General features: G+C 43.9%; 1 protein-coding gene across 1 annotated transcript in view; it reads left to right on the top strand.

Moving 5' to 3' along the window:
* Positions 1 to 2,986: 2,986 nt before the first annotated feature.
* BCR (BCR activator of RhoGEF and GTPase) overlaps positions 2,987 to 27,461 on the top strand; it is a 101,395-nt gene continuing 76,920 nt past the window's right edge. Inside the window, exon 1 of the mRNA XM_030500418.1 lies at positions 2,987 to 5,123. Coding sequence (XP_030356278.1) covers positions 3,611 to 5,123 — 1,513 coding nt within the window. The 5' untranslated portion in view covers positions 2,987 to 3,610. The remainder of the gene's footprint in view (positions 5,124 to 27,461) is intronic.

Raw genomic sequence — 27,461 nt, 5'->3', positions numbered from 1 at the left:
ACACAAGTAGGCTAAACCATGATTTTTGTACCAGTTGAAGACCTCACAGTGGTTGTGGCACAGTTGTAGTGACAGCTTCCTTTTGTGGAAGTTGCAGCTGAGGAACTGGAGAAGTGAAATTTGGAGGCAGTCTGAAGCAATGTTAAAGAGCAATTGTAGTAATCAGTTTCCCAAAAGAAGTACTAATGTTGTGCTGTTTCTTGTCTTAATAAGTAGAAGCTAATGTGTTACTGAATTCCTGTTCAAGTAAGTATGTACATCTCTGAGCAAAACAACTGGTAATGGATCAAAAGCCATTTAAGAAAGTCACCTGATGAGCAAAATTAATTTCTTACTACATAAGCCTTTCCTTTTTAATGATGTTGTTTCTGCCTTTTGCGTGATTATTCAACACTTAGGATATTATTATTTTTATTCTTATAGGTCATTTGATTCATATATTTCTGAATCCTATTGGTTTCCAGCTCAGGTTCATCCTGTTGTGGTATGACTGAAATCCATTCTTCATGAATAAATCTGTCCCCCTGTGTCTTTTTGGGTTTTCATCAATTAGAGGTTGGTTCTATGTATTGCATCCTCTGAGTATATGAGTTAGAATGAAGTCTTTGGCAAGTTGAAGTTACAGCAGAATCTGCATTTGGTAGTAGAGATGGTTGCTCAGTTTCTCATATTTTGGGCCAGCAGGTTGTTCTGCCAGCAAGAGATTGCCAGTCTCTGAATTCTAAGAAGGAGAGTTCCAATTTTTCTGGGTTCGTAGAATGTTTTAGGTCAGATGGGACTTCTCAAGACTTACTGGCCTTGTCAAACTTTACCAGAGAGTTCGTAAGAGTTCGTGAGTGACAGCTCAAGAGCTTTTCAGACTCAGCCGATTGGCTCCTCTTTCCCACAAGAGGGAGCTCGATGGTCACTGTAGTACTAGTTGCGATTCGACTGAGAAGGGCTTTGCAATCTCTTGAGAGCCGGCAGAGGGTATGTGCTGGACACTTTGCCTGTAGTTTAGGCTCCTCATCACAGGATTCTCAGTCTCAAATCACAAATATGTGTTTACTACCATAGTCTTAATGAAATTTTGTCTTCCTATTAAAATAATACTCTGTTGAATGCATAAAGTATCAGCAAAAATCCAGAGATCTCTTTGATTCCCATTGGAATTTCTGATGTTGTAGTATCTCAACAGATAAAGAGGGTGCAGCTGTTTAATAGTATGATTCACTAAGAGTTAAGTATGTGCACACAAAAATCCCTCATCTGGCCCACCAGAATTCTTATTCCCTCCAGAAAGCGCACAAATGTCAGAATAGTGAACCCAAATTGAAAAAAACTCTATAGACATGAAAAATCACAACTGACAGACTTCAGTAAAAGTGAGGTATAAATTCAGAACATAGCTCTGTGATGTGATATATTTGTCCTTAAGTACAGTACAATCTTAAACTTCATACTGCTGGAAATACTTTGCATGTCAGAATTTGGTTGTTCAAACTGGCACTAAGGCAAACAAATAGCAGACAATATCAGTGGTGAAAAACCAATTGGCTTTTTTATTTCTGTGAAAAAATGAGTTTTCTTGAAATATTTATAGAGGTATTTACTAAACATACAGATTTTATTATGAATTAGATTATAACCTGTTTTCCATATAGGTCAGCCAATGCCTCTTATGTGTTAAAAGCTGAGGAATGAAGTGCAGGAAAAGAGGTTAAAACCAGAAAACAAAACCCAAGAGAGATGAACCTCAGATGAAGACTGAATATACGATTAGCCATTTGTGATATGTCTGAAAACACCCAGAAGTATTTTGTTTGGCATATAAAAAAGCATGAAGAGAAAAACTGGTTAACGGATTATGAAACATTACATATCTCAAAGGTAAGAGAACTGCTTGTGTGGGCTCTTGCTTTTCATTCTTACGGGATTTTATTAGTTCTTGCTAGGGCTATGTCCCACCCTCCTTTTTAGTAACACATGCCAGAAAAGACACACCTCACCCCAGACATGAAAGAAGCAAGTTTAGGGGTGATATGAGGTGTACATAGCTCACTGTCTACTATCATCCAAACAGGCAGGATGGAACTTCAGGTGTATTTGTTACCACTTTTTCAGAGGTTGAATTAGTACATGGAAAGGATGAAGGGCTTAAGCAAGATCATGTACTGTGATTTCAGAAGGAGTGATACTCAGCAGCCAGACTTTTGTTTAAATCATCTGCCACCCTTCAGCTAGAGCTGAGGGGTGGGACTCTAAGTCATTTGGGCTAGGATAATATACTGGACAAAAGTGAGAAAATGCCTGAACAAAACAGCCTGTATTTTTGATATCACGGTGATTTTGGAGTACCAGTTGCCCACCTCAGCCATCCAGCTTGTCATTTATTGGCAAGAAAGGAAGGACTGAGGGAATGACAAGCCTACTACTAAACAGGACTTACATTAGTGGGGGAAACGTGACCTTTGAAGGTGAGCTGCATCAATGCCTGGGGGAGAGTGTTGCTGTGAACACAAGACAGAGTAGAGAGATGCGCTGGTGTTGCACATAGTATATGAGGGCGTGGATGTATGGACAAGAATGGTTACCTCCCTGTGCACACATCCCTGTGTGCATGGTGTGTTATTGCCCAGGCTTAGGTACAGCTGTGTGGGGATGCTCGGGCCCCCGGCCGCAAGCACAGGGACAACATGTACAGCTCTCTGCCTTTGTCTCCGCGGCAGCCGTGGGGACGGGCGCAGTTCCGGGCCCCCAGATTCCTCGGGGTCCCGCGGGCACGGCCTCCTGCTGCCGGCCCGGGCTGCCCCTTTAAGAGGCCCCAGCGCCGTGTCAGCTGCTGCGACGGGCTCTTTCCTCTCCTCCCCTTCCGCGGCGCTGTGATTCAGGGAGCCGCCGCCAAAGCCGGGCCGCGCGATGGGCAGCCGCGGGCAGCCGCCGTCGCGCCGCCAGCCGCCGAGCCGAGAGGGCTCCCGCGGGGTCGCGGGGCGCCCGGGCACCGAGGGGTAGCGGCGGAGTTCGCCGCGGGCCGCGCCGCCGCCTCGCCGCTCTGCGCGGGGGTTCCGGAGAGCGTGTGCGCCCAGAGCACAGCACAATAGCCGGGAGGAGGAGACAGGGAAAGGGGCAGGGGGAAAGGAGGAGAGAGAAAGAGAAAGCACAACACGGGGGCTGGTGAGGGGAGGACGGAGCGGAGGACTCCCCAGCGTGGCTGCGCTGAGCACCGTGCCCCGGACGGCAGCGGCAGGAGGTGGGTGGGTGGCTGGAGGGAGATACTTACCTTCCCTCCCCCGCCCTGAGCCTGCTCCTTTGTCCACCCACTTTGAAGTGCTCTGGGATCGCCGGGGGGGAGCATTGTTGTGTGCTAGCAAAGGATCAGGCATGCTGGGGAGAGAGTAGCGAGTACGGAGGGGCACGGGCCGGCAAAAGCTGCAAGGAGACGGGGAGGAGAGACTGCTGCGAGGATTGCCGTTTGCCTCCTGGTTTCCCTGCATGGACCATGAAAGAGACGCGTTGAGTTGACCCTGCCGGAGCTGTTTCTGCCTTACACGTGAGATCCGGTTGGTTTGTTCTCTCCAGCTATCTCTCTCTAGCCTCCTTACCGTAGTCTCCATATACTCCTGTATGCAAAATGGTGGACCCTGTGGGGTTTGTGGAGGCTTGGAAAGCACAATTTGCAGACTCCGAGCCTCCTAAAATGGAGCTGAAATCTGTGGGAGACATTGAACAGGAGCTGGAGATGTGCAAAGCATCTATCCGGAGACTGGAGATGGAGGTTAACAAGGAGAGGTTCCGCATGATTTACCTGCAGACTCTTTTGGCAAAGGAGAAAAAAAGCTATGATAGACAGAGATGGGGTTTTAAACGTGTTTCTCAGTTGCCTGAAGGGGGTGCAGAGCAGCAGATCCAAGACCTGCATCACCAGTCTGCTGACCAAGATGAATATGAAAAAAGCAAGTCACACCACGGGGAGGAAAAGTTCAAACCCAGGATACCCTCTCTGCGGAAGCTGTCTACCCAGAGTGATGGGTCAGACCTGTCGCCTTTGGACAGCCCCCATCACGTAGAGGGAGAGCAGGACAGGTGTAAGTACTATGGTGAAGAGAAGCTGAAGAGAGTTGTAGAAGATATGGAGAATCGCTGTGATACAGATGGCTCTCCTTCAAAACACAGATCAGCTTCCACTCGCAGGCTAGTGGGATCTACTGAGAAGGAGGGGTCATTTGAACCTATCTCTAAGGAGAGAGGGAACAGCACCAGTGTGGCAGCCTTAAGGTCCAATTTTGAGAGGATTAAAAAGGTCAATTCACATTCTTCTGGAGATAACAAGGATGTTGTTGAAAAGCCCTTTTATGTGAACATGGAGTATCATCATGAGAAGGGTCTAGTAAAGGTCAACGATAAAGATGTCTCTGATAAAATAAGCTCCCTTGGTAGCCAAGCCATGCAAATGGAACGCAAAAAGTCTTTGCACTCCCTCCCTTCTAATACGGTACCCAGCTTCACCGAGTGCCAGCGGCCTGCTTATAGGGGAAGGTCCTCAGAAAGCAGCTTTGGCTATGATGGAGAATATGAGGATGCTGAACTGAACCCCAGGTTTCTCAAAGATAACTTGATTAATGCCAATGGCAGCAACCGCTCACCTTGGCAGCCCATGGACTTCCAACCCTATCAGAGTATCTATGTTGGTGGAATGATGGGGGAAGGAGAAGGAAAAGGACCTATTCTGCGAAATCAGGGCACAACTGATCAGGAAAAACATCTCACATGGCCCAGGAGATCTTATTCCCCCCGGAGTTTTGAAGATATTGGAGGAGGATATACTCCTGATTGTAGCTCTAACGAGAACCTCACCTCCAGTGAGGAAGACTTCTCCTCAGGGCAGTCCAGCCATGTCTCCCCCAGCCCCACCACTTACCGCATGTATCGGGACAAAAGCCGTTCCCCCTCGCAGAACTCTCAGCAGTCCTTTGACAGTAGCAGTCCACCAACCCCCCAGTCTCAGAAACGGCACAGGCAGCAGCAGGTCATTGTGTCTGAGGCTACTATTGTGGGTGTACGAAAAACAGGACAGATCTGGCCTAGTGATGGAGATTTGCCTTCTGGGAGATGTCACCAGGACAGCTGCTTCCACGGGGATACAGGTGGGTACCAGGTTTTTGTTTAGTCTTATAAATGGTTTGAAATGGAGTGGGAAATAGCATGGTGGAGGTGAAGGGGAGAGGTTTTTAAGTGACCCTTGGTGAATTGCTCTAAGGGGTCAACTGTTTAATGTGAGAAGTTTGTGTTGTGGTGGTCCTATTTTGGGAAGGTCCTGCAGAAGTACACATCAGACTGCAGGAATGCAGACTGGATTCCCAGAAGGGTTGATTCAGGCTTCTTTGAGAGGATCAGTGGAGTCCCATGTTAATAAGTTCTTAAAGTTTCAATGCGAACACTGAGGTAAAAAGGGCCCAGAACTGTTCAGCATTCACCACCACATTGTTCCCTTCCTCGTATCCTTGCACTGAGTATTAAACTACCTCAGAGCTGGTAGTGTGCCAACACGCTACAACCTGAGGGTTTTGCTGGAGCTTTACCAATAATGCTGCTGCTCCCACAATCTTGTTTTTTCCTGTCTGTATTAATTGGAATGCTCATTTCTCCCTCTGTCTCTTGTCATCCTTCAATTAGAGCTGATTGGAGGCAATGATTGTGCAACCCTATTCTTGAAGCTTTCTGCTGTCACTAAGTGAAGGAAAAACTTGGAATATCAGGAAGCCCTGGGGGAAAGGTGTTAATTTCATTTCAGCAGAGTCAAAATTTTTGTTTGGAGAAGAATGGGCAGTGTTTGAACCCGTGAGCTGTGCAGGTGTGTCTGGAGAATCACAGTGGTTTATAGTTGGTGGAAGAGGCAATAGTGAACTCTGTTGATTCAGATGCATTCAATAAATCTATGTGGACATCTAAATTTATTTAGCAAGGCACATAATGTAAATAGTATCTTGTGCTAACACCAGGAGTCTCCAGTGCAGTGGAAAACATTGCGTCTGCAATGCAATGAAAAACAATCAAATCCAGGAATGAAAAAAAAAATTGTTTTGATAGACTTCTAGAAGTGAGTTATCTTGTAAGTTTTCTTTGTCCCTTTGAACCTGTCATTTCAATAAGGGGTTAACATGTTATTTGGCAGTGTGACTGACTTCCTGAATAATAGGTGAATTGAGAGGCCTGTCAGAGATGTCACTTTCTCAGGTCGTGTGAGTTTGGTGTATTAGCTCTCAGAAGAGGAACTTGCTGGAAGGAGATGATTTTTTTTTATTTTCCTTTTTTTTTTTTTGCCAGCAACACTTTTGGGAGCAACAATGGAGGGAAAACTCTTCCCTGCCCTCCCCGCCATCCTGACAATCCATCGTATGATTGGAAGGCTGTACAGTTATAATAGACGTTCACTGTACATGAAACCTCAGCCCTGTCCTCACAATGACTTCTGCCTAATCAGATTGTGTATACATAGTTGTTTTCTATCTGGGACTGCTGCATTCCTGTTTGGTTCTGTGCATGTATCTTGTATCTTACGGGGAGTACTTGCAATGCAGGGGAGAGGCTGGATCTTGTGCTGGTTTAAACCGAGCTGCAGCCATCTGTCTCTGCTCTTGTTTACAGATGCTCTTTAGATGACTAGGAAGCCTCCTGGCAGCTGCAATTTTTGCAGAAGGGAACAAAGGGGCAAAAATAACAAAGGTTGATAAAGCTTTGAGGATAAATTCAGCTTTCAGAAAGGCAATAGGTAATTTTTATTTTAAATAATAGAGTTGGGATGCAGCCATTAAAAAAAAAAAAAGGGCTGCTGAAAAGTCAGAACAGTTACAATTCCTGATTGCACTGGAAAGCTTTGTGTCTTGTTCCTAAGGATGACCACACAATTGCAGGCAGGGACAGAATGTAATTGATCCACCTTCTGCTTTCCTCAGCATAGTGGGTAAGATGGCAAGCTTAGCAGGAACTTTCACCAGATGGCTAATCATTACTGTCTTGCACATTAGCTGGTGGCAACTTTTTGCTTAACTAAAAAGGCTTGTGCTTTTAGGACTGTGTTTCTGATTAATTCCTACTGAGCATCATTTGACGTGAATTTTCTTTCTTTCCTGATTAGGAAGAATTTTGATTTGAAACCAGTTGGCAGAATCTCTTTTTCATAAAACAAGCAAAAGGCACGAGAGATCACTGTGTGATTAGCTCCTGGCTACCATTCCCAACTAGCATGGTCTGATGCGGGCTGTTCTCCATCACCACGTGCTATGAAAGCAGTTCCCAGATCCAGACAGCTTTTCCTGCACCTGTGGCTCAGTCACTGGTCTTGCCAGGCTTCCCTGAAGTTCTGCTTGAACAGAGAGTGCAGGTTTGAATCACAGAAGGTTCTGGCCAGCCTTAATGTTAATTAGCTGCAAGTGGGGCTTGTTCAATAGTATTTGTAGTTTTTGTGCATTCAGATTTTTGTATGCTGCTGGCTTTGCTTTTCATGTGACTCTGGCCACAATAACACTGAGTGTGGTGTGGATGGGTGCAATGTGAATTTGTCTAGATCTGCCATCCCAGTGCAGCTTGAGCTTGGCCAGTGGACACGTGCTGTTTAGTCCAAATTCCTTCCCGAGTTCATAGGCAAGTGATAATTTCATATTACAAAAAAGAACTAGAGGAGGTCACCTAATACAGGCGAATGGGATCAGGCCAACATTTGAGCCTGTGTTCCTGGAGATGGGTTATCAAAAACCTTTTGATAAAAAACCTCAGAGTGAGGTAGTAGGCTTTCAGTTTTTTCCAAGGAGCAGAATGAGAGCGTAAGGGCTGAGATCTGGTGATAACCATACTTTCTATTAAATGTACTTAATGGAGCCCAGTTAAAGATACCTGTTAGGATTAATTATGTATCACAAATTTCCTGTAGTGGGAATAATAATTAATGAAGATCATGTCTTAATTCTGCATGAAGCTTGAATATTTTTACTATGGCTGTGGAGGAAGAACAAGATTTTCTTAGAATTCTGTCAACACTGTCAACACTCTGTTCAACACTAGTTGCAGAGACAGACACCAGAGAAGCCACCCCTTATGCATTTCTGCTTGTAATCAAGAGGAGAGTTGCACAGTGCTGTTATGCAGTGATGAGGCCTCACAATGGCCTCAGTTGGGTCAGTTTTTTAACTAGTAACAGTTTGTTAGTTGAGGAGCTCATTGCAGCCTGCTTCATAAAATCAGGGCATACTCTCTTACAGCCTTGTGTGAAATGAGTTTATCTATCCGCATAACAACACGGAAACTCTATGAGAAGTCCACATAGATCATATTTGCCTGCAAAGCTGCTTTCTTAAAGGTGCTCCAGTAGTGACTTCTGCTCACTTGAGAGGAGTTGATAGTGCTCTCCAGAGTTCTTCCAGGCTCTCCCTCCAGAAAGCTACCAAAAACCATTGTGCTTAAAATAAGGTCAGTTTGGGATATGTGTCATTTAATTCCATAAGTTTTACTTATTTTAGCCTCTACTAAGTGTGGGAGTGTTCCCTTTCTGAAGAGCATGATGTGTTCTCTATATTATTGGTGAGTTTGATGTAGACAGAGGAAGGAGTGCTGGAATTTATCTCTGCATGTGAACTGCAAAACTCAGAATTGCTGCTACCTCAGCTGACCAGAATGCCATTTTAAAGTGCAGACTTACTTACAGCTGTAGATTCTTCAGTTTCTGTATGCCTTAAATGCTTGACCAGATAGGCAAGCAGCTGAATTTCCTGCCTTTAAGGTAATCCTTTACATAACTGAATTTAAAGCCCAAGAAATCATGCAGTATGTCATCATGTAAGGACATTGTTCCGTCCCAGTTTCTGCAAGGGTCTGTTCCTGAGTTACTTGCATGTTCTGAGATCTTGGACAAGTTTCTTCAGTCTGTACTTCTTTAACCCATTGTTGTATTCTGTGGATTTTACGAGATGCAGTTTGAAAAGTGCTTTGCAAGGTTTCACTGGTACAAAGATAACTCATGAGGGAATATGCCAGTGCTGTTGCTGCTGTTTAGAAATACAACTTTCCTTTGAGCAGCTGAGGCAGGCTTCAGTTCACTGTGTAGTGATTCTTCCTTCTGAGGATCTAAAATGTAGGGATTTTCCTCATATGCAGCTCACTTGTTAATTTAAGGACTGCTGGCCACAGGTCCTGCCTTACAGGTTTGTGACTTACACTGGGGCAAGAATTTTCTCTGATGTTCGTTCATTTTGCTATTACTTCTTAAACATGCCTTAATCCTTTGCTCTGATGATCAGTGGATTTCCTGGGAGCACTGATGACAAGATGCTGTTTAAGTGCCCCTACCCCCCCCCCCCCGCCCTTGCTTTCCAGAGATTTAGTGTCTTTGAGATTATCAAGCTTCTTGTGCTACCATTCACGTCTTAGTCTGGGGGAGTTAAGAGCTCACCCTCTTTCTCTGCCAGATTTCTCTTTCTGTCCAGCTGAGTTTAGTTGAGTTGCTGCTCTATGGCCCCAGTGACTATAGTGGACTCTGCAGACCTGTTTGTTTTGTGCCTTCTTCCACAAGCAGTTGTTGACTTTTACCTCAGGCCCACCATAAGTAATGGCATGCAGAGAGATTTTATTTTTGCTTTTCTTAGGTTCACCCTAGATCATGGAGTTTCTCCACCCAACATTCAGGTGCTTCTGCAATCACAAAGCACCTGTCTTTGAAAAGAGAGGGTAAATCAAGTCAGATACTAGTTGTCTGATGCTGGCAAGTCCTGGAGAGTGCTGATGTCACCTCACCTGTGTGAAGCTCATTTTCATTGTCCACAACAGAGATCAGAGTGGGGCTGGCTTTCCTATGGAGTAAGTAGACAGAGAGCTATGAGTTTTGCAAGTAATGGACTAGGTAGAAAGCTACTTGTCATCCCTGCAAGATTACCAACACTTTAAAGAGGTCTGTCTGGCAGTAGAGATGAGCCCACTCTGTGCAGTTCCATTGCTTTGTGAGGGCCTACCAGGCAGGCAGTGACCTGTGGCTGGGCAGGTGAAATGTAATGCTAGTGCACACTTAAACTTTGGGAGTGTTGTAGGAACTCAAGACTAGGACGAAGCTGCAACAGAGCCGTATGGATATCCATGCAGCATTCAGATGGTGATGATCACAGACTAGAATGCTGTTTTGTATGCCAAAACAATTGGACCTAGGTGATTTCAGCATGGTGATTTCACAGAGCTGGGGCTAGAGCACATAAGCATTGCAGTGAATGCCACACCAAAATGATAATGCCTTTCATTTGAGAAGGAAATGTGTAGGCAAGTGGAACTACAGTATTAAGTCTGTGGTTCAGTGAGCTGCTCCTATGGTCCTTCCTGATTCTGTTCAAAGTACTGAAAAAGCACTGGTTTATGGCCAAAGCAGTTGAACTGACAGATGTGTATGAACTATGCATCCATTTTGCTTCACAGTTGTCAGCCTCTGTCCAAACGGTTTCAGAGGAAAACCACAGAGAGGTTGCTGGTTTTCCAACATTTTGGTCCTGCCCTGAGAAGTGGCAGGGGGAGCTGAGAGCATCCATGGACTTGCTGCCTGACCCTGTGCACTGCCTCCTTGAGGGTGGAGGCTTCTTTCTAGGTGGCTGAACAAAATGTGAGAGAAAGGAGGAGTAGAAAAACTGATGTCTTGGTACTTTTTGCACTGGCTTCCTTTCTGCGTTAGAAAACTTTTCAGCTGTTTTTCCTGGGCAGAAGCAGAGGCGAGCAAGGGAGCAAAGAGCTGAGGATGGGGATGAGCGTGGTAGAATTGGTTAGGCTTTGGAACTAATGAAGGGACTGGGCTGGTGAATGAAACTAATTGCTGTGTGAAGGAATAGGCAAACACGGGGAGAAGATGGATGTGTCTTTAGATTGGTATAAGCACTGACCATGGCTTAAAAACCTTCACGTGTGGGTTAGGAAATGCTTATTTGAATTAGGCAGCACACTACAGCTAATGACATTGACTTAAAACAATTGTTTGGGGAGGGAAGAGTGATATGTACTTCAAGTTTGGCTTTACAGCCTATCTGAAAGATGGGCCAGCAGAGGAGACAGAAGCCTTTAAAGGTTTGGGCCCCAGTGACAGCCTGGAGACAGGTCTCTCTCTATCTTCTGGTTCTTGCACATTTAGCAGTGCACTTTCTAATGCCCTCCCTCTCTCCCCAACCTCTTAAGGATAAACAGTTAACTCTGCAGAGCAAGGGGGACCTGTACTTCAGCTTCAAGGAATTTTGGAGGTCAGTCCATAAAGGTTAATGAGGTGAGACTTGCAAGCTGTTTGAGGAGAATTGCTCCATTTCAATTACCATAGGGAAGCATATTGCTGTTCATGAAAATCAGACTGTTGATTGGAGGCACAGCTTATCTGGAGCTTGCTTTCCCCAGAGAAACCAAGACTAACAGGGTGTTTTGACTGTCTCCTCTTTGATTTGTTCTGCCCAGTCACATAAGCATGGAAGGAATAATAAGGACCCGATCCTGCTCTTTCCCTGCTGAAATATCATTGACTTTTGTAATCTCTTGCTGGTGCATGTAGGAAAAGAAATGGTGTTCTGGTACAGGTTGAATGGCAACTTTGCTGTGCAGAGAGAGGGGCAGACTGCAAGTGACAACAGAAATGCTGGCATGGGTTAGTTTGGGTGAACTGCATATGAATGGAATGCTTTCAAAAGAACAATTTGAGTGTCTTCAGTTACACAGCAGGTTTTGGCCAGCTCACTGACAAGAAAGTGGGTTGCTTTCCTGATCGTGTCTTTAAATTACATGTGATGTGAAAGTAACCATAAACTGTAAGTAAATCCTTGCATGTTGGTCTGTCTTACTGCTGAGGCAATTTTAGAATCCTTAACTTCTCTAAGCTTGTTTTGAGTTGTACTGTATGGGCTTTATACAGTAAAACTGTCCAGCATAGGACTCGTGTGGTGTATTTCTGTCACAAAATCTGCTTGTGGCTTGCAAATTTCCTGTTACTAACGTAACAAAAGCATGTTTCCCTTTTGTCTTCTTCCCAAATGGTGCATCTCAGACCTTTCTTAACCAGGTTACGGCTGATGCAGTAATCGGATTATTGCAAATGTAATTGGAATCTCTGTTTCAGAGAAAGCTCTGCCCAAACATGGCAGCAGGAGCTGAGGTGGTTGCTTTTGAATACATGAGCAGTATGTGCGTGTGACTCCACAATGATTGCCCTGTAGGAAAAGTGAATTAGTAAAGTTCAGTCTGCTGGTTTATACTACTGAATTGTTCCTTTTGGCTTGGTAGGTCCTCTCCTAGTTGTTATCTTCTGTTATTTTGTTATTTACAGTCATTTTACCAATCCTTGTCACTTTTAGGGTTTTTTATTTATTTTGTGGAGGGAAGAATTCTCTCCTAGGGAGAATAAATCCACCACAACCTTCCTTCTTTTGAAAATAATATGTAGCCGCCCCATCCTCTTTTGAAGCTTCTCTGCAGGTTAGGTCTCACTCTCAAGTATCCAAAAGCCCCAAATTATCTGCAGATTGGTCTGTGATAACAGGATAGTAACAACTGTAGTAGGTTGCTGTGGATCACACAGTATTATCTGAAATCTAGGGAGCCAGCTTTTGCAGTAGTTACTTAAGAGTGAGCAACTTGTGTGTTTGGACTTTGCAGCTCCTCTGTGTTTGTGACCTGTGCTTGATGTGTGGAGAAGTGCACTGAGCCTTGGCTCACTACGTCTGTTTACTTCTTCTTAAGAACTTTAGAATATTTTATGCTCAACACTGAAATGCAGCTACTTCTCTGATGGGATGTGTGCCAACTATTATGTTATCAGAAATTATATATTCCCTTGGCTGCAAAAGGAGTGCCTATTTTGAATCCATAATCTGAGTGAGGCTGGAGCAGGCTGTAGTTGTTGGGATAGTTTAAAAAATGAGAAAAGCCAACCCACACACAGGGCCACAAAAATCCCCACCAAAGCCCTCAGTTACCTACAGTCACATTTGTGTGTTCTTTTAAAATGGGCCAGCAGCTTCATCGAATAATCTGTTTTGAAGAAAAATACGTCATTCCCTGAAGCATCAAACGTGTCTGAGCTGCTAAAAAGTAAACGTGATTGGTCTGTTGTCACTAGGGAGGTGTAACATACAAACAGAGAACTGTATCTGCTGCAGTCTGCAATTACATAGCACAGTATGATGTTGCCTAGGAAGACAGTAACGGCTTGTCAGCCTGGCTGGGCTCAGGGCTTCCCAAAAGAGATTAGATTATGGTGTTTAGGATGAGCGAAGGCACAGAAAAGCACGTGTCTGTGACTGTGAGCATCCAGCTGCCTCAGTTCATAGCAATCTTCATTTTTGCTTCTTGCAAACCTTTCTCTGCTCCTGAAATTTTTTTTTATTGGTCTGCACTGACATTACCATGTGATGGTTCAGAAAATAACAGGCTGAGAAAGTGAGGTGATTACTGTTGGCAGACTTCTGTGTGTTGCCCCCATCCTTGCCCTTCACCTCTTCAGCAGGCTGCCCCCTTTGTTTGAATCCTTCTAGTTTCAATGTTTGAGTGTAGGAGCTCTCTTCTCTGGGTGTCTTGTGTACTTTTGCTTTGCATTCTCCTGAGGTGCTCACTGGACCTCTCCATCTGATAGGGATGAAATCACTGTCATCACTCCAAGAAAACATAGTAATGCCTCAATTTGGCAACGTTCTATCATTGTCTTTGAGGAAATCCTGGTATTGGGATTAATGTATTTGTCTTTGCTAATTGTACTAATTACTTACTTGAATTTGTGGATTAGCCAGCAGAGAACATCCTGTTGTAAACTTATATTGCAGTTCTCCTGTCTAAGCCTAATTGTGGTGAATACCAAGCCCAGTGGTTAGCTGTGATTAAAGGTGCCTTGTATAGGTGCATCAGTGCCTGCAGTGGAGAGCAGCACATCTCAGTCTGTTCCTTCTTCTTCGATAAAAAGCTGATGAGTGAAATCTGAATTGCAAAGAGGAAAACAGCATGACAAGGTGTAGTGTTGATGAAAATACGTTCTTCAGCCTTGGGACGTACCTCACATCTGTAGTCTAATACTGATCACCCATAGCTCCTGATATGGGGTAGGTGGGTATGAGGAGAAGAACGTTTTAGCCAAGTGCAGAGTGTTGTCTCGAAGGCGCTCTTGGCTTCCTAACACGCTGGAACAAGTATCTCTGCTCACATACACATGCTTCTCAGAGGACTTCAAGAGCTGCTTCTAACTATGACAGAAAACTAGTATACTTAAGCAATATGTTGGGCCTGACAATCACCTGAATAATTGTTGGGGTTCTCTTCTCTAGTTTCTTTCCTGAGGAACTTACCCATAGGAATGAAGGATGCTGTGAATCGTGTAACTGGTTTGGATGCTCTACGATCTGCTGTTGCCCTCTTTCCTTGGAGACCTGTGATTGTAACGAGACCAAAAGGCAGATGTTGCACAGCAGAACTGCATGATGAGCATGTATCTGATCAGATAGAGGGGTCTGGTATGAGAGAAAAGGGACTGTGTGTTTAGTGCTCCAGTATTTTCAGAAGAGCCAGCGTGTACTCACCTCAGCAGTGAGCCTGGGAACCACTTGCTGTCTTACACTTATGGAACAGTTAATTTTTTTCCCAGGACAAGGGCCTTTGGCAGACCTGACTGATGGTCCCCATGCTTTTTTTGATTATAGGCATCAAGAAAATTCCTTGGTTTTCCTGTGGTATTTCAGGTGTAGTACTGACCTTCAGGCCTGCTTGCCTTCTGGAATCGATGTGTGCTGAATGACAATAATGAGAGGCTGATTGCAGTTTTGAGATTGTTTACATGGTCTGATCCTCTTCTCATTCAGATGAGGGCTGGGTTCTGCTTCGTGTGAGTGCAGGAGCTCTCGTATCTTATGAATTTATATCAGGGTATATCAAAGAAAATTATTTCCCACTTTCCTGTATTCCTAAGTGATGTTTGAACACACAGCCCAGAGAATGCAGACCTGTCATTGCAGCCATTTAGTCTTTGGAGAGGTACTTCCTCAATTTGGTGTGCTGAATTTTGTGAAGGTTGTCCTAACCAGGGCTGAGCAGTTCCAGAAACCCATGAGCCTTTCCCTTGGCAGTTGTTGAGATGCCACACTGCTTCGTATAGAAATTATTTACCCACCCTTGCTATTACCAGAGTGTTCCTGTATTGCTAAACCAGTCAGGGTTCTCATCAGGAGTTTAGAATAACTAGCAAGGAGATCTTAATGAATTTTGATTATTCCCTCCCCCCCCCCCCCCCGGATTATTATTTTTGTTTTATTTGGCAGTTGGGCACACCAATGGCTAATCTTGAGGGATGTAAAAGTATCACAGGAAAGACTTGATCAGGACTTGCTGATGTCAGGAGATTTCTAGTGACTGCTGCTGTAACTGAAGCTCCACAGCACTAGCTGTATGTTTTCATAAAGCTACCTGAACCAGAGTTTCCCAACATACCTTGATTTTTTGAAGAGTGAGCTTGATCTCTGACTTCATAGGAGCTGACGGGGTTTTCACAGGCCTAAGTTATAAATGTTTGAAAACTTCCACGCATACAGTTCATGCTGCCCCGTTTCAGCGGCAATACTGCAGGTGTGGTTGAGAGCTGTCCGTGAGTTATGCTGGGCAGGCAGTTCAAAACCAATTCTGTTTTCAAGTTTCTCTTACCTTTTGGAGAACTGCGTTAGCTGCCCATATGCACCTGTCATCCCTCCTGGATGGGTGCTATGGAAACAGGAATGCAGTTGGGAAAGCGTTTTTGCTTTATTTAATAATTCTTTATCACCGCTCTATCGTCTTAAGAGGCAAAAAGGCAAGATAAAGTGATAAAATGGTGTCTATAGCCAAGCATCAGATACCTTTTTTTTTTTTCCCCAGTTTGTCCTAGTCCTCTGACGCAGGACTCTGTCAAAATGAATTTTGTTTAGGTAAGAGTTTTTTAGTATGCATGGGGGAAAAAATATGTCTGTTATGTTTTTAGAATATCTGAGACAACAGAAGAAGATGCCTTCTGTTCAGCTGGGCCATCATCTGCAACAAGCTGAAGTTCTGTTACATCACGATGTGATCTTAGCTGCTGGAATGGGACTGACCTGTCATGTTTGTCTTCAGCAAACATGCCCTAGCCCTGACCTTTACCCCAAATTTATTCAGGCTTGAGCACTGACCTATACATAATTTGTTGTGGTCTCACCTTCTGTGCAAAACAAAATACATACTAATGTGCTCTAAGCTCTGCTTTGTTTTGTGCTCCATATGTAAATGTAATAGAATTTATACTGCAGATAAAAGGTTACTCATCTTAACACAGTTAGTGCCTGTCCTCCATTTCAGTGCTCGTATGAAGTCTCAGTATCTCCACTTAAAGCAAGAAAGGAGACTTGATTCTCTGTTATGTAAATGTGTTCCCAAGAAAAAGCTGAAGCGGGAGAATTTTTGAACTTAAATCCTTTATTCTGTATGTAGGTGTTCTAGGCTGGCTTCAGTGTATGTGCAAATTTGCACTGAGGAAAAGCTACAAGCACCCGTAGAAAGTTCCACCTAAACTTTTAAACAAGCTTTTTCTTGTAATTAGATCAAGAGCTGCTTAAGGAAACACTCTCCTTCGAAAGCTGTTTTTCCCATTAATGGGTCCATGCCATGTAGGGCTGATCCACATTGCAAATAGACTTGTTTAACAATATTTGATAGGTGGTTGTTTTGTGATTGTGTTTTCTTTCTCTGTAAGGAGACCAATCACTTGCAAGTTTTCTTTTCAAACACATGTAAAGAATGAAAAGTGACCTTTAAAAGAAAACCGACCTTGCGTTTATATCAAGCTTTTATCTAGTGATTTGCATGAATAAATTCCCAAGTGTTTTAACAGGGGATATGCAGCTCAGGCTTTGGAGATGCTGAAGCTCAGGCTTCTGACTGAATTTTGGTGAGCCCTAGTATCCTGGAATCCACTTTGGTGCATTTTTCCTGGAAAATTGATTAACATCCTCTATATGTACGTGTACATAGCACAGCTCATTCAGTTTCCCCTCTAAATAATGAAGTTCAAAATCAGGGTTATATTTGCCATATTTGCCATATTTACCTATGACTGTGATTGCTTTTGCTTATGTGTTGATCTCTCTTTTTTCCACTTTTATTTGTTTAAAAATTGAAGCAAGGATCACCGTATCTTACCACATGGGTTGGGATGTGTCTGCCAGTATTTTCATATTATGCCCCTCGAGGCTAGGTCTTGATTTAAGTTGTATTTGGTGATAATGCTTCATGCTATGGCATGCTGCCCCTGTCAGTTGTGCCAGCAGCTGTTCATTTGGAGGTTCATGCCAAGAACTGGATCAGGGAATTTATCTGTGGTGCTTGGGTGGCTGGTTTGGGTGGTGGTTTTTGTGTGTGTGTGTGTGTGTGTGTGTGTTTGGTGGTTGTTTTGGTTTTTTTTTTTTTCTGCCAAGCCAAAATCAAAAAATCACAAAACTGCCTGAACCAAACCACAGAACCCTTCTAATCATGGATCCTATCCATCCATCCATCCATCCATCCATCCATCCATCCATCCATCCATCCTTCCCACAAATACTTGTGTTGGAGCAGCAACCAATTGGTTGGTGCTTGAGGGGAGAGAGCAGAAAGCCACAAAAGACAATGTATGCTTCAACCCCACAGTCTGTTGGGACTCTGAGGTTATTAATTCAAATAACAATGGGAATATTAATGCTGAGAAGTCATGTTTAACTTCAGCAATTTCACTTCTGATGAGCCAGCTGTTTTGGGATTTGAGGAAGAGGTCGGGGTATCCTTTGAGCAGAGTACCTCTTCCCTAGTCAGATGCTTTGTCTCTGCTGTTGTGGGGGGGACAGCATTAAGGGCTTGTTGATGTTTGAAATAGTCTTTTTTGTAGAATAAATCTAAGTGAAATGCTAGGGCTGGAAACAGGGAAAGATATTTGCAGTCAGTATTGTTTGTGAGACAGAGCAGATGACATCCTAGTCCGTGTGACTGACTCCACTTACAGTTGCCTATGTAAGTACTTAATGTTTTTAGTGATTACATCAGCAAATACATTGACTGTTAATGGCCAGGAGGAAACTGAAAAGATACACTTAGCCCTTTTTACTAAGGCTCAGAAAAGTCTCTAGCTTCTGCCAAAAGATTGTTTAGGTCATAAATCATCTGGAAGAAGGACTATATGGATGTCAGGTCAGCACAGCTTTTAAAGGAGAGCAGATGACCTTACATTCAGTTTCTAGCAGTGTATGTGTGCATGTTCATGGGCTAAGATTTCTTTTTTTTTTTTTTTGGTGATGTAGTTACTATAATGAGACGTGCAATATTACGTCTCACAACTACATAGCATGTGCATATTTTCCCTTGATGAGTGTTTTTGGGGAAGGGGAGTTTTGGAGGTTATTTGCTGGGCCTTCTTACAGTTGTTTGCGTCGAAATAGATAATGTCATTGTTCTGACCTAATAGTGCAAGACTTTTGTCAAATAGTGTGATTTGCTTAAAAAGCTTGGTCTACAACAAAGCTTGGTCAGGGACAAGGGTCATCACGAGAAAATAGAGGTGGCTTACAGCATTGAAGCATCTTTACCATTTCTCATTTCAATTTTATTTAGGATGTTTACTTGACTCCCAGATAAGGCTTCTATTTTTGCCTGTGAGTGCTGGCTCTGCACAGATCTGTGAGCTCTTCTGACTTCACCCTGCTGAATTCCTGCCTGTACAGCAGCCAGGTGCTGGATTTCTGGCTTCCAGCTTCTTTTACTCTTTCTGTTCCTGCTCAGTCCACAAACATGGAAAAAAAATGCCCCACCCTGCTGACTCATTGGGCCCAGAGCACTCCCTATATTCCTGAAATAGGATTAATATCTGAGGCAGTTGGAACAACTCAACAGAAATGGGTCTGGTTTTCGGTTCTCTTCTGCTAAACCTCTTAAAAGAGCTGTTTTCTTCGCTTAGGCCCGTGAATCTTGTCTACATGCTCTACAGGCCTCAGCCCCAAGGTGGTTTCCTTATCTCATACTCATTTAAAGGTCTTTTGCAACAAATACAACTGTTGTAGAAATCGGCTGGTATGTAGAATAATCCTTTCAGCAGGTTTATTCTGAGACTCTCTTGGGTGTTTAAGTGGATTTAACTGTATCATTTAATATGTCCTTGAAGATGGTTCCAAATGAAACCTGCTGCTGTCAGAATCTGTCATCTCTCTGTATGCATACCAAGTGTGCCTGGGAGATGTCAGGCAGTACCTTAGGCAGTGGGGAGGGATTGCTATTTGTAGGGAAAAATTAGGAGTAGCAAACCACTTAGGCTGTTTACTGTCATGCTGCCTACAACTTTGTCTTTCAGATAACACTCAGAATGTCTAGTTGCTCTGCAAGGACTTGGAGGAAGTTTCTTCCCTGTTACCAGGGCAAAGTGTGTTTTTTTTCTCCACTTTACACAGTATGCAGCTGGCTAGTGGCTCACCCCAGGGGCAGTTGTGATACTGTATGTGTCTTTAGCTTCTTTTCTTTTGGGATCAAAACACTGTGTGAAGGCAAATGTCAATTATTAATTCTTGGTTTTAAAAGTACACAAAGTGACACGCTTTTTCTCTTGACTGAAATAAACAGCAGTCATCTGCCTCCTGTCAGCATACTGTGCAGCCCTCTCGTCTTAGGTTCTGAGCTCTTGCAAACAAGTGCATCCTGCGAAGGGCCGTATTTGGCAGTGAAATAGTCAGCAAAATGCCTGGAAAAGAACATTACGACCTTGAGCACAGCCTTTTGGAATGCAGCAGGTTCCTGATAAGGCAAAAGTTGGGTGGGTAATGTTTTTCAGGGAAGCAGGCCTGTAGAAAGAAATAGTGCTTAAGATGTTGGGAGTCCTGTCTTTAAAAAAATCTGGATTCTGTTTCAAGTATATTGAAATACAGTTTTAATTACATTAAAGTATATGTGAAACTTGTGAGTAGGGTCAGTTATTTACTTTTAAGAGGATAACTTGTCATTCTAACATTACAAACTACTACTTTGGAGGTTAACTTATAAAATGCAGATAAGGATCCTATATCTGTCTAGGGAGTGGGGAGGAGAAAAGACAGTCTAAGACTTTGCACAAGAGAGGAAGGACACACACTGTTAAAACTGGGTTTTTCTTTGCAAGTCTTCTCTTGCACTATTGTAGTGCTATGGGCTTACCTGCTCTTGGGATGTGCAGGTGTGTCAGAAACATGGATAAGTTCAACTCTCAATAGCCTGTTCATCCAGGGAAACTGAAGCTCTGATAATTCCAAATGAAGTGTCCAAGATCAGGTACAGATGATAGATCTGGGTCTCAACCCTGAACTTTTGTTCTTGGTTCTAGAATTTAACCACTAAGATAGTCTTGACTAAATACACCTCATCTTTGAAGTGAGGTGGTAACATCAATGCTAAATACATTTTTATCCTGACTTGTCTCTCTCTGTGGTGGTTAGATAAGTGTGGTTTAACTTTTTTTTCCCCAGTTCTGCTCGAGCCCTGCAGTGGATAGGGCCTAAAGGGAAAAGCTAGTTAAATCCACTTAACCATCTTGTCTTTCCATTATTACTGCCTTTTTTTTGGCTTATTCCACAGTTACTTGAATGATAAAGAACTATAATGGTGACCACAGCTCTTTTATAGAATCATAGAATAGTTGGATTGGAAGGGACCTTCAAAGGTCATCTAGTCCAACCCCCCTGCAATGAGCAGGAATGTGTTCAACTGGACCAGGTTGCTCAGAGTCCCCAGCCTGACCTTGAAAGTTTCCAGGGATTGGAAGCACCTCCCTGGGCAACCTGTTTCCAGTGTCTCACCACCCTCATCATAAAAGATTTCTTCCTTGTATCTAGTCTGAGTCTGCTCTCTCTTAGTTTAAAACCATTACCCCTTGTCCTGTTGCTACAGGCCCTGCCAAAATGTCCATCCCCGTCTTTCTTATAGGCCCCCTTTAGGTACTGGAAGGCTGTTATAAGGTGTCCTCAGAGCCTTCTCCTCTCCAGGCCCTCAAACCCAACTGTCTCAGCCTGTCTTCATAGGAGAGGTGCTCCAGCCTTTGGATCATTTCTGTGGTACTCCTCTGGACTTGCTTCAGCAGATAGTGGGGATTTATTTTTAGTTTACATTGAATTTAAAAAATGCTTTCAGTTTGGGAGTTAGTGGAAATCTGAAAACAACTTGTGAACCCTCTGTAACCAAACATCTATTTTTTAATTACTAATGCATGTAAATGAACTGAAGCTGTGAAGTGTCTCATTACCAGACTCCTTACTAGGAAGCTCGCTCTCTCCAAATGTTCCTGTGGCACCTAGCACAATAGAATCCAGGGATTTCACTTCTGTTCACGTGCTGCAGTGCAAGCAACGCTTCCTTTACCCGTAATTGTTGTTAACTGAATGATACTTTGCAATACAGATATTACGTGGAAGGAGAATATTTCAGGGAAGTCCAGTCTATTCTCCCCCTGAATTTGCTTAAGAAATCAACCCAGCCTTTAGCCTGCAACAATAAAGGAGATGGGAATTAACAAAATTCCAGTTTTCCTATGCTACAGGACTGACTTCTGGACTAACTACTTTTCTTATTTACAGTGCTCCAAAGGCAGATCTGTATGTTGGGTTTTTCTTTGGGGGTGGGTTGACGTTTTTTGGTGTGGTGTATGTTTAACTGCTTGGAAAGGTGCATTTACAGTAAAGGTCATTTCTGTTTCAAATTGACTTACTAACCAGTAAGTTCCTGCTAGAACAGTACTCCCCCTAAATTTTAAAGCCTTCCAGGTAGGTCTCATTAACATTCTCTTGCAAAATCACTGAGAGAAGCTGGTGTACTTACTCAGCAAAGGAATGCAACTGTGTTGGGACTGTGGTATACCGGAGAAGCTTAGAAATTTTCACTATCTTCCTTGCAGCAGCTCTGCCCAGGTTTTCACTGCCTGGTGCTCTATTTATACTCTTTGTACCTGCTTGTTTGGTTTCTATTTATACTCTTTGTACCTGCTTGTTTGGTTTCCATGATATATTTTTTTTTTTTCCTTTTTTTTCTTTTTTTTTTTTTTTTTTTTTTTTTTTTTTTTTTCTTCCTTTTCTGTTTTTCATTTCCAAAGCTCCTTTACTGGGTGCTCTGCTTGTTCCACCTCTTAAGCAGAGCTTAAAAATCTTAAGTTGCTAATGCTCTGAATCGGCAGCTCCTTAAAACAGTCTTTGTGGTGAGTCTGTTTACACTGCTATCAAGAAAAAAAGTGGTACTGTTCCAAGGAAAAAGAAATACCCAGCCCTCAGGGAATGCATCGTCTGAGCGAACAGCACCTACACAGCTCTCTTGACTTGCTTGTGAATAACCCTGCAGTATTGAGGCCTCGTTGAGTGTACCTCCTGTTACTCATCATAGGCTTTTAATCAGCAGAGTACATGCACAGGCATCAGTGTGATAGACTTCTACAGTGGCACCGTTTGTTGGAGAGGACTAGACTCCTATTTTGAGCGAGTGTTGGTAGGATTCCTGCCCTTCCTAGTGCAATAGGAGAACTTGATTTCTGTATTGGGAAATTGCTTTTGTCTTCAGGGTTGGTTATTCTCCCTTTTGCCCAGCTGTGCAATCATCTGAGCTGTCATACTGAGCCTAGGATCTCATGAGCCTTTGCTATGATTTTTAGTTGCTTTTTAATTAACCACCAAGATATGTTCACTTTGCAGTACAATAAAATTAAGATTACTTCTGTTCCGTACCCAGGAGCAGAAATATCTTCCTTAGAAGATGCTTCCTCAGTCAGCCATCTCGGGTGCTGGCTTCCCTCTTCGTTGACAGAGTTTTTGATTGTGGTGGCGTTCTCCCTTCCCAGAGTGCCTTTTACCATTCCAGTCTCTCCTGGTCTCCTGTCTGTATATGCCATCCATGGTTCAGTTTCACATGTGATTAGTTTCCTCTTTGGTGTTGATGTATCTATCCTGAGCCTAATTAAACCCTAATTGCTTTCTGATAGCTGGATAAGAATCCTTTCTGTGTATGATTTGCTGCTGCACAAACCCACACTTGCTTATTAGACTAGCTTATTTGAGCCATACCCTCAGCTGTCTTCAACTTTCTTGTCTTCAAATTTTAAGTCTTTGTGTCCCTGTCTCAACATTTGCTTTCTCATCTTTCCCTCTATCCCCTAGCCATCATCTGCTGTTGGCACAATACATTGTCACCTTTGGGGCAGCCCTGCCATGTGAGTGGGAGGGAGGAGGGTGGGAAGGTTGCAGCTGTAGCAGCAGCCTTGGGAATGCTGTGCCTCATAGGAATAGGAGGCTGGGAACTGTTGGTGGGGGTAATGGACTTGGCAGGGATGCTTCTAGCTCCACCTTTGCTAAAATGGTTCTTGTTTATCCTTCATAGACAGCACATGTCTTTGAGAGTCTCAGGTGTCCTTCTTATCTGGCATTTTCCTGCACTGAGGTGGTGCGGACACAACGTCTGTGAATCAACAGCCTAACAAGAAAAGAGTGTGTGGGGTTATTGCTCTGCTTTCATCTCTGAAAACTGCTGTGGCACCATTTCTAGCTACAGGGCTTTCCAGAACAAGTTGTTAATATGATCCAAAATGGACCAGCCAGAGGGAGGCTAAATAGCTGTCACAAGCCAGGATGAATAGGTTGCCTGTCTGATACATCCTGAAATGTCTTGACCTGTCAAAGCCGTCAGGATCTGGGAATATGCTGGAGGATAAGCCATATGTACATAACATCTTGGTGTGTGAGAGGTGAGATTGAGGGGGGAGAGGTGACATTTAATCCCTTGCTTGCTGAACCGTAAAGGTTTGCTCTGTGTTGCTTTGCTCCCCTGTGCTTCCCTCCTACTTTAATGGCTGTGATGAATGACAAATGGAGGCAGAGCAGTGAAAACAGGAAACATAATCCCTCAAAAATAACTGGTGGGAAAGGGAGGGAAGGAACTGTAAATAAAGGAACCCCTGCTTTCATGGAGCAGCTCACAGAGCAGCTAGTGCTGTGTCAGGCAGAATGAGCTGCTATTCTCTGAGGTTACTGAGCATCATCTTGAAGTCCTGGTAGGGAGAGGAAAGCCTAAAAGTAAGGGAGCAGTGGTCTGCCCTGTGTTGGTTTTGTTGTTTTAGTTTTGTTTCTTTTTGAAAAGAAGATTTAGAATCACTTGTCTTGACTACAGTGTGAGTTTCGGAGATGTCATTTATATTCAGATATTGTTTCTAAAGGGCTGCAGAGGCCCTTAGCTCTCTCTGGCTGTGAGAAGTGAGTGTTGCTTCTGTATTCTCATTCAGTCATTCGAAAGCAGAAGGGGGGGAGGTGAGATGAGTGCATTAGCTATGTCTGCGGTGGAACAGAGCCATTTAGAGCAGTTAGGGGCTGCTCACCAGGTGCTATTTTGCCTCAAACTCCTTCTCTCACTTTGCTATCTCTGGACCCTGCTCATCGATTGCTACTGTGTAAAATGGGATGGGAGATTCAAGGTTTTGTTGCACACCAGCAAAGTTACTGTTTGTAGGGGACTGGATAGAAAGAATTGTGATGGATACAGCAAAAGCCTGTCTGTCTCTGGAGCATGTTAGGAGGCATCACGTTGCTGGTTGGCAAGGTTGAAGGCTTAGGGGTACTGCAGAACTCGATAAAGAATGCCAGGTAGAGACACATACTACCAGTTCAGGTGGTTTATCTTGTAATTCCTTTTCATGCCGTAGCTCTCAGTGGATGTTGGATGGAGTGTCTTCAGTGGGAAATTGTTGAGGTTCAATGAAAATGAATGGAAAGTCAGGGAGGAGAATCTCGAGACCCCTCTTATGCCATCTGTGAATAGGTGCTTAGATGAGTACCTGTTGGATCAGTGAAGTCTACTTACCTAGAACTGGTAGACAAGGGTCTTCTAAAGCATGGTCCAGTCCAGCCTTCCTCAGCTCCTGGTAATCTTGCCAAGGACAGTAAAAGCCAGTTTGTCTTCTGACTGCACAGAGCGCTGTTGCACTGTAGTACAGCCTGAAGTGATTGGGATCCCTTTAGTATGGCATGGTACAATGGAAGAAAGTGGGGCCGTTGAGGGGAAATGTTTTGCTTCTTTGCGCTTCTGTCATCGTCTCATAGAAGATGAAGATGATGATTTCCTTTGTAAGTTGGTTTGCACTTAACGCGAAGGGAGACCAAATCCATGCCAGAATTGCCTGTGGGTGTGCCTGAACTCCACCCCATGGCAGAGCTCTTCAGTAGGAATTGCCAGCAGTATTACAGAGCTCTGGCTGGGTTCACTTCTTCCAGTTAACTTTGGTTCAGATGCCTTTCCTGAAGCATCATGGGCATGTTTGGTTGGTTGGGTATTTTGTTGGGTTTGTTTCTTTAGTTTTTGTTTTCTTTTCAAAGCTGTAGGGGTAAGGGAGCTCCAGCAGCTGTATAACATCTCTTCTGTAATAGCTAGAAGGAGAAATTAAGTTACATGGATCAGTACTTTGAGCCTTTTGTTCCAAAGTGGAGCCTGTGTTAATGGAAGAAGTGGTCTCATACCTGTGTGCATGAATTGCTGGGTGAAATTTGGTGGCCAGTAGTTGCATGGAATGTGGCAGTGACTTGGATGCTGCAGAGTCTGAGCTCAAGTGATGTAAAAAGGGTAGGTGAAAAACTGGATGACTTTGCTGCTATTTCCTGCTTTCTTATGACTTGTGTTGGTAGAATATTGATCTGTAGCATTGTTTATTTAACTGTAATTAAATCAGTGTTAGGGAAATTTACCTGTGTGTATTTTTTACTTGTGTGTTTCTAAATCTTGTAGGAGTTTGATAAATACGATTTGGTATTATCAAAAAATTACAAACTCTTGTGTCCTGGCCTCTCTGCTTCCAGTCTTGACTTCCTCAGAGTACTGCTGCTTATGTATTTGCCCTGTCTAACCCCTGTTAATCCAAGAGTTTAGTGCTCAAACTTCTGCCTGTTTTGCCTCTTGAGTTTACCAGGTACGTGCAGAAAACAGCTACCAGACCAGCTGCCAGCATTGAAAACCAGAAGGTGCTGTCAGAGCTGAGCGGGTGTTAATCACCTGAGCTGTGCTGTGCAATGGAACTCCATACTTGCCTTGAAAATTGCAGGTTGGGCCTGAGCGTGATGTGTCTGCGTTTGAGTTTCACTGCTTACATGAGTTTGAGAGGAATGGTGATTGTTTAGCTAGAGGAACACAGAGAACCAGAGGAAGGTGCAGAAGGCTTTTCATTTTACTGAAGTGGTAACTCTTATCTGAGCATGTTATATTGATTCTCCCATTGTCCCTCCCAAGGTTACTGTGCTAGTTTTGCTTACCATTTTCTCTTATGTTTCAAGGACTGAACTTGGAGGACTACTGAACTGTAGCTTTTCCTGCTGCTTAGATTGATTTGCTGCTGCCACCACCCTCCTAACCTCCAGTTGGAGTCTGCTGAGAGCTTTGACCTGTTCAGCTGCTGCTCCCCTTCTGTGGCTTTTTAACTTGGCACTTGGTGAGATCCACCTGTTGCCTGTGGTATGGAGCCTGTTGCATGCCCCACTGTGGTATCTCTTGATGTCTGGTGGTGGGGCAGGACTTGGATCCTCCAGCAGCACGCCAGTGCTCACAAAGTGCTCCGTGGCACTTCTGCTTTGTCCCACTGGTGAGTCACCTGCCAAAGGCTGGCTGATGGAAGGTGTGGGTTACTGTGGCTGGCTGAGGTGCTTTGTCAGACAGGCTGTTCTCCTCTCCTTATCCCAGGCAAGGTTATACTGTGCCTCACTTTTCCCTCCCCCCCTCTCTTCCCCCCCATTCTCCAGCCTTAGGTGGACTTGGAATCCCTTCAACATTAAAAATTAGCCCTCAGAATCAATAAGTGCAAGCTGAAAGGAAGGAGAGGATGTCAATACATGGGCATCTGTGTGCTTGTTCCGTTGCCTCACCTGTTTGCTTGAGTCCTTTTTTCCATGCTTGCTGATGCCCTCCACTGGGTGTGTTAGGGGAGAACTCCCTCCTCCCAGCCCCCACACCTCTCCCCTGCAGCTGCCAAATGAGGGAGGCACAAAAGATGTCTGTCTGCTTCCTTGGAGGGCACAGCTGATGGCCCAGCAGTGCCTCAGAAACTTATGCTCTGCTACAGGTGCTGGGAAGGGGGGGAGTGGGGGCCAGGAGGTGAACAAATGCTCTGGTGCTGTTTTCTTGGGAACTGTGGGGAATTCCTGTTTGTTTTATCTGCTGCAGTGAGGAGCAACAGCAAGGGTTCTTTTCACCATGTACACACTATGAACCCTTTGGATCTTTGGCCCTTTTCTGCCCAGTGTAGCAAGATGGGTTTTCCTCTGCCAGCTACATAGATCTGTTTGTGAAAGAACTGCAGATTGATTTTAGAGTACAAGTGCATTTGTCGAGGTTGTTGTATGTGTCTGGAACAAGAGTTATTTCTTTTTTAAAGGGAGGATTTTGGGGGCTGGTTTGCTCTTGAAAAGTTCTGTGCGTTGTCTCGGTGGTATTCTGTCATTTGTAAG

The sequence above is a fragment of the Strigops habroptila genome, chromosome 11 (genome assembly GCF_004027225.2).
Source record: "Strigops habroptila isolate Jane chromosome 11, bStrHab1.2.pri, whole genome shotgun sequence".
NCBI classification, from domain to species: domain Eukaryota; kingdom Metazoa; phylum Chordata; class Aves; order Psittaciformes; family Psittacidae; genus Strigops; species Strigops habroptila.
This window is presented reverse-complemented; position numbering and strand designations above follow the sequence as displayed.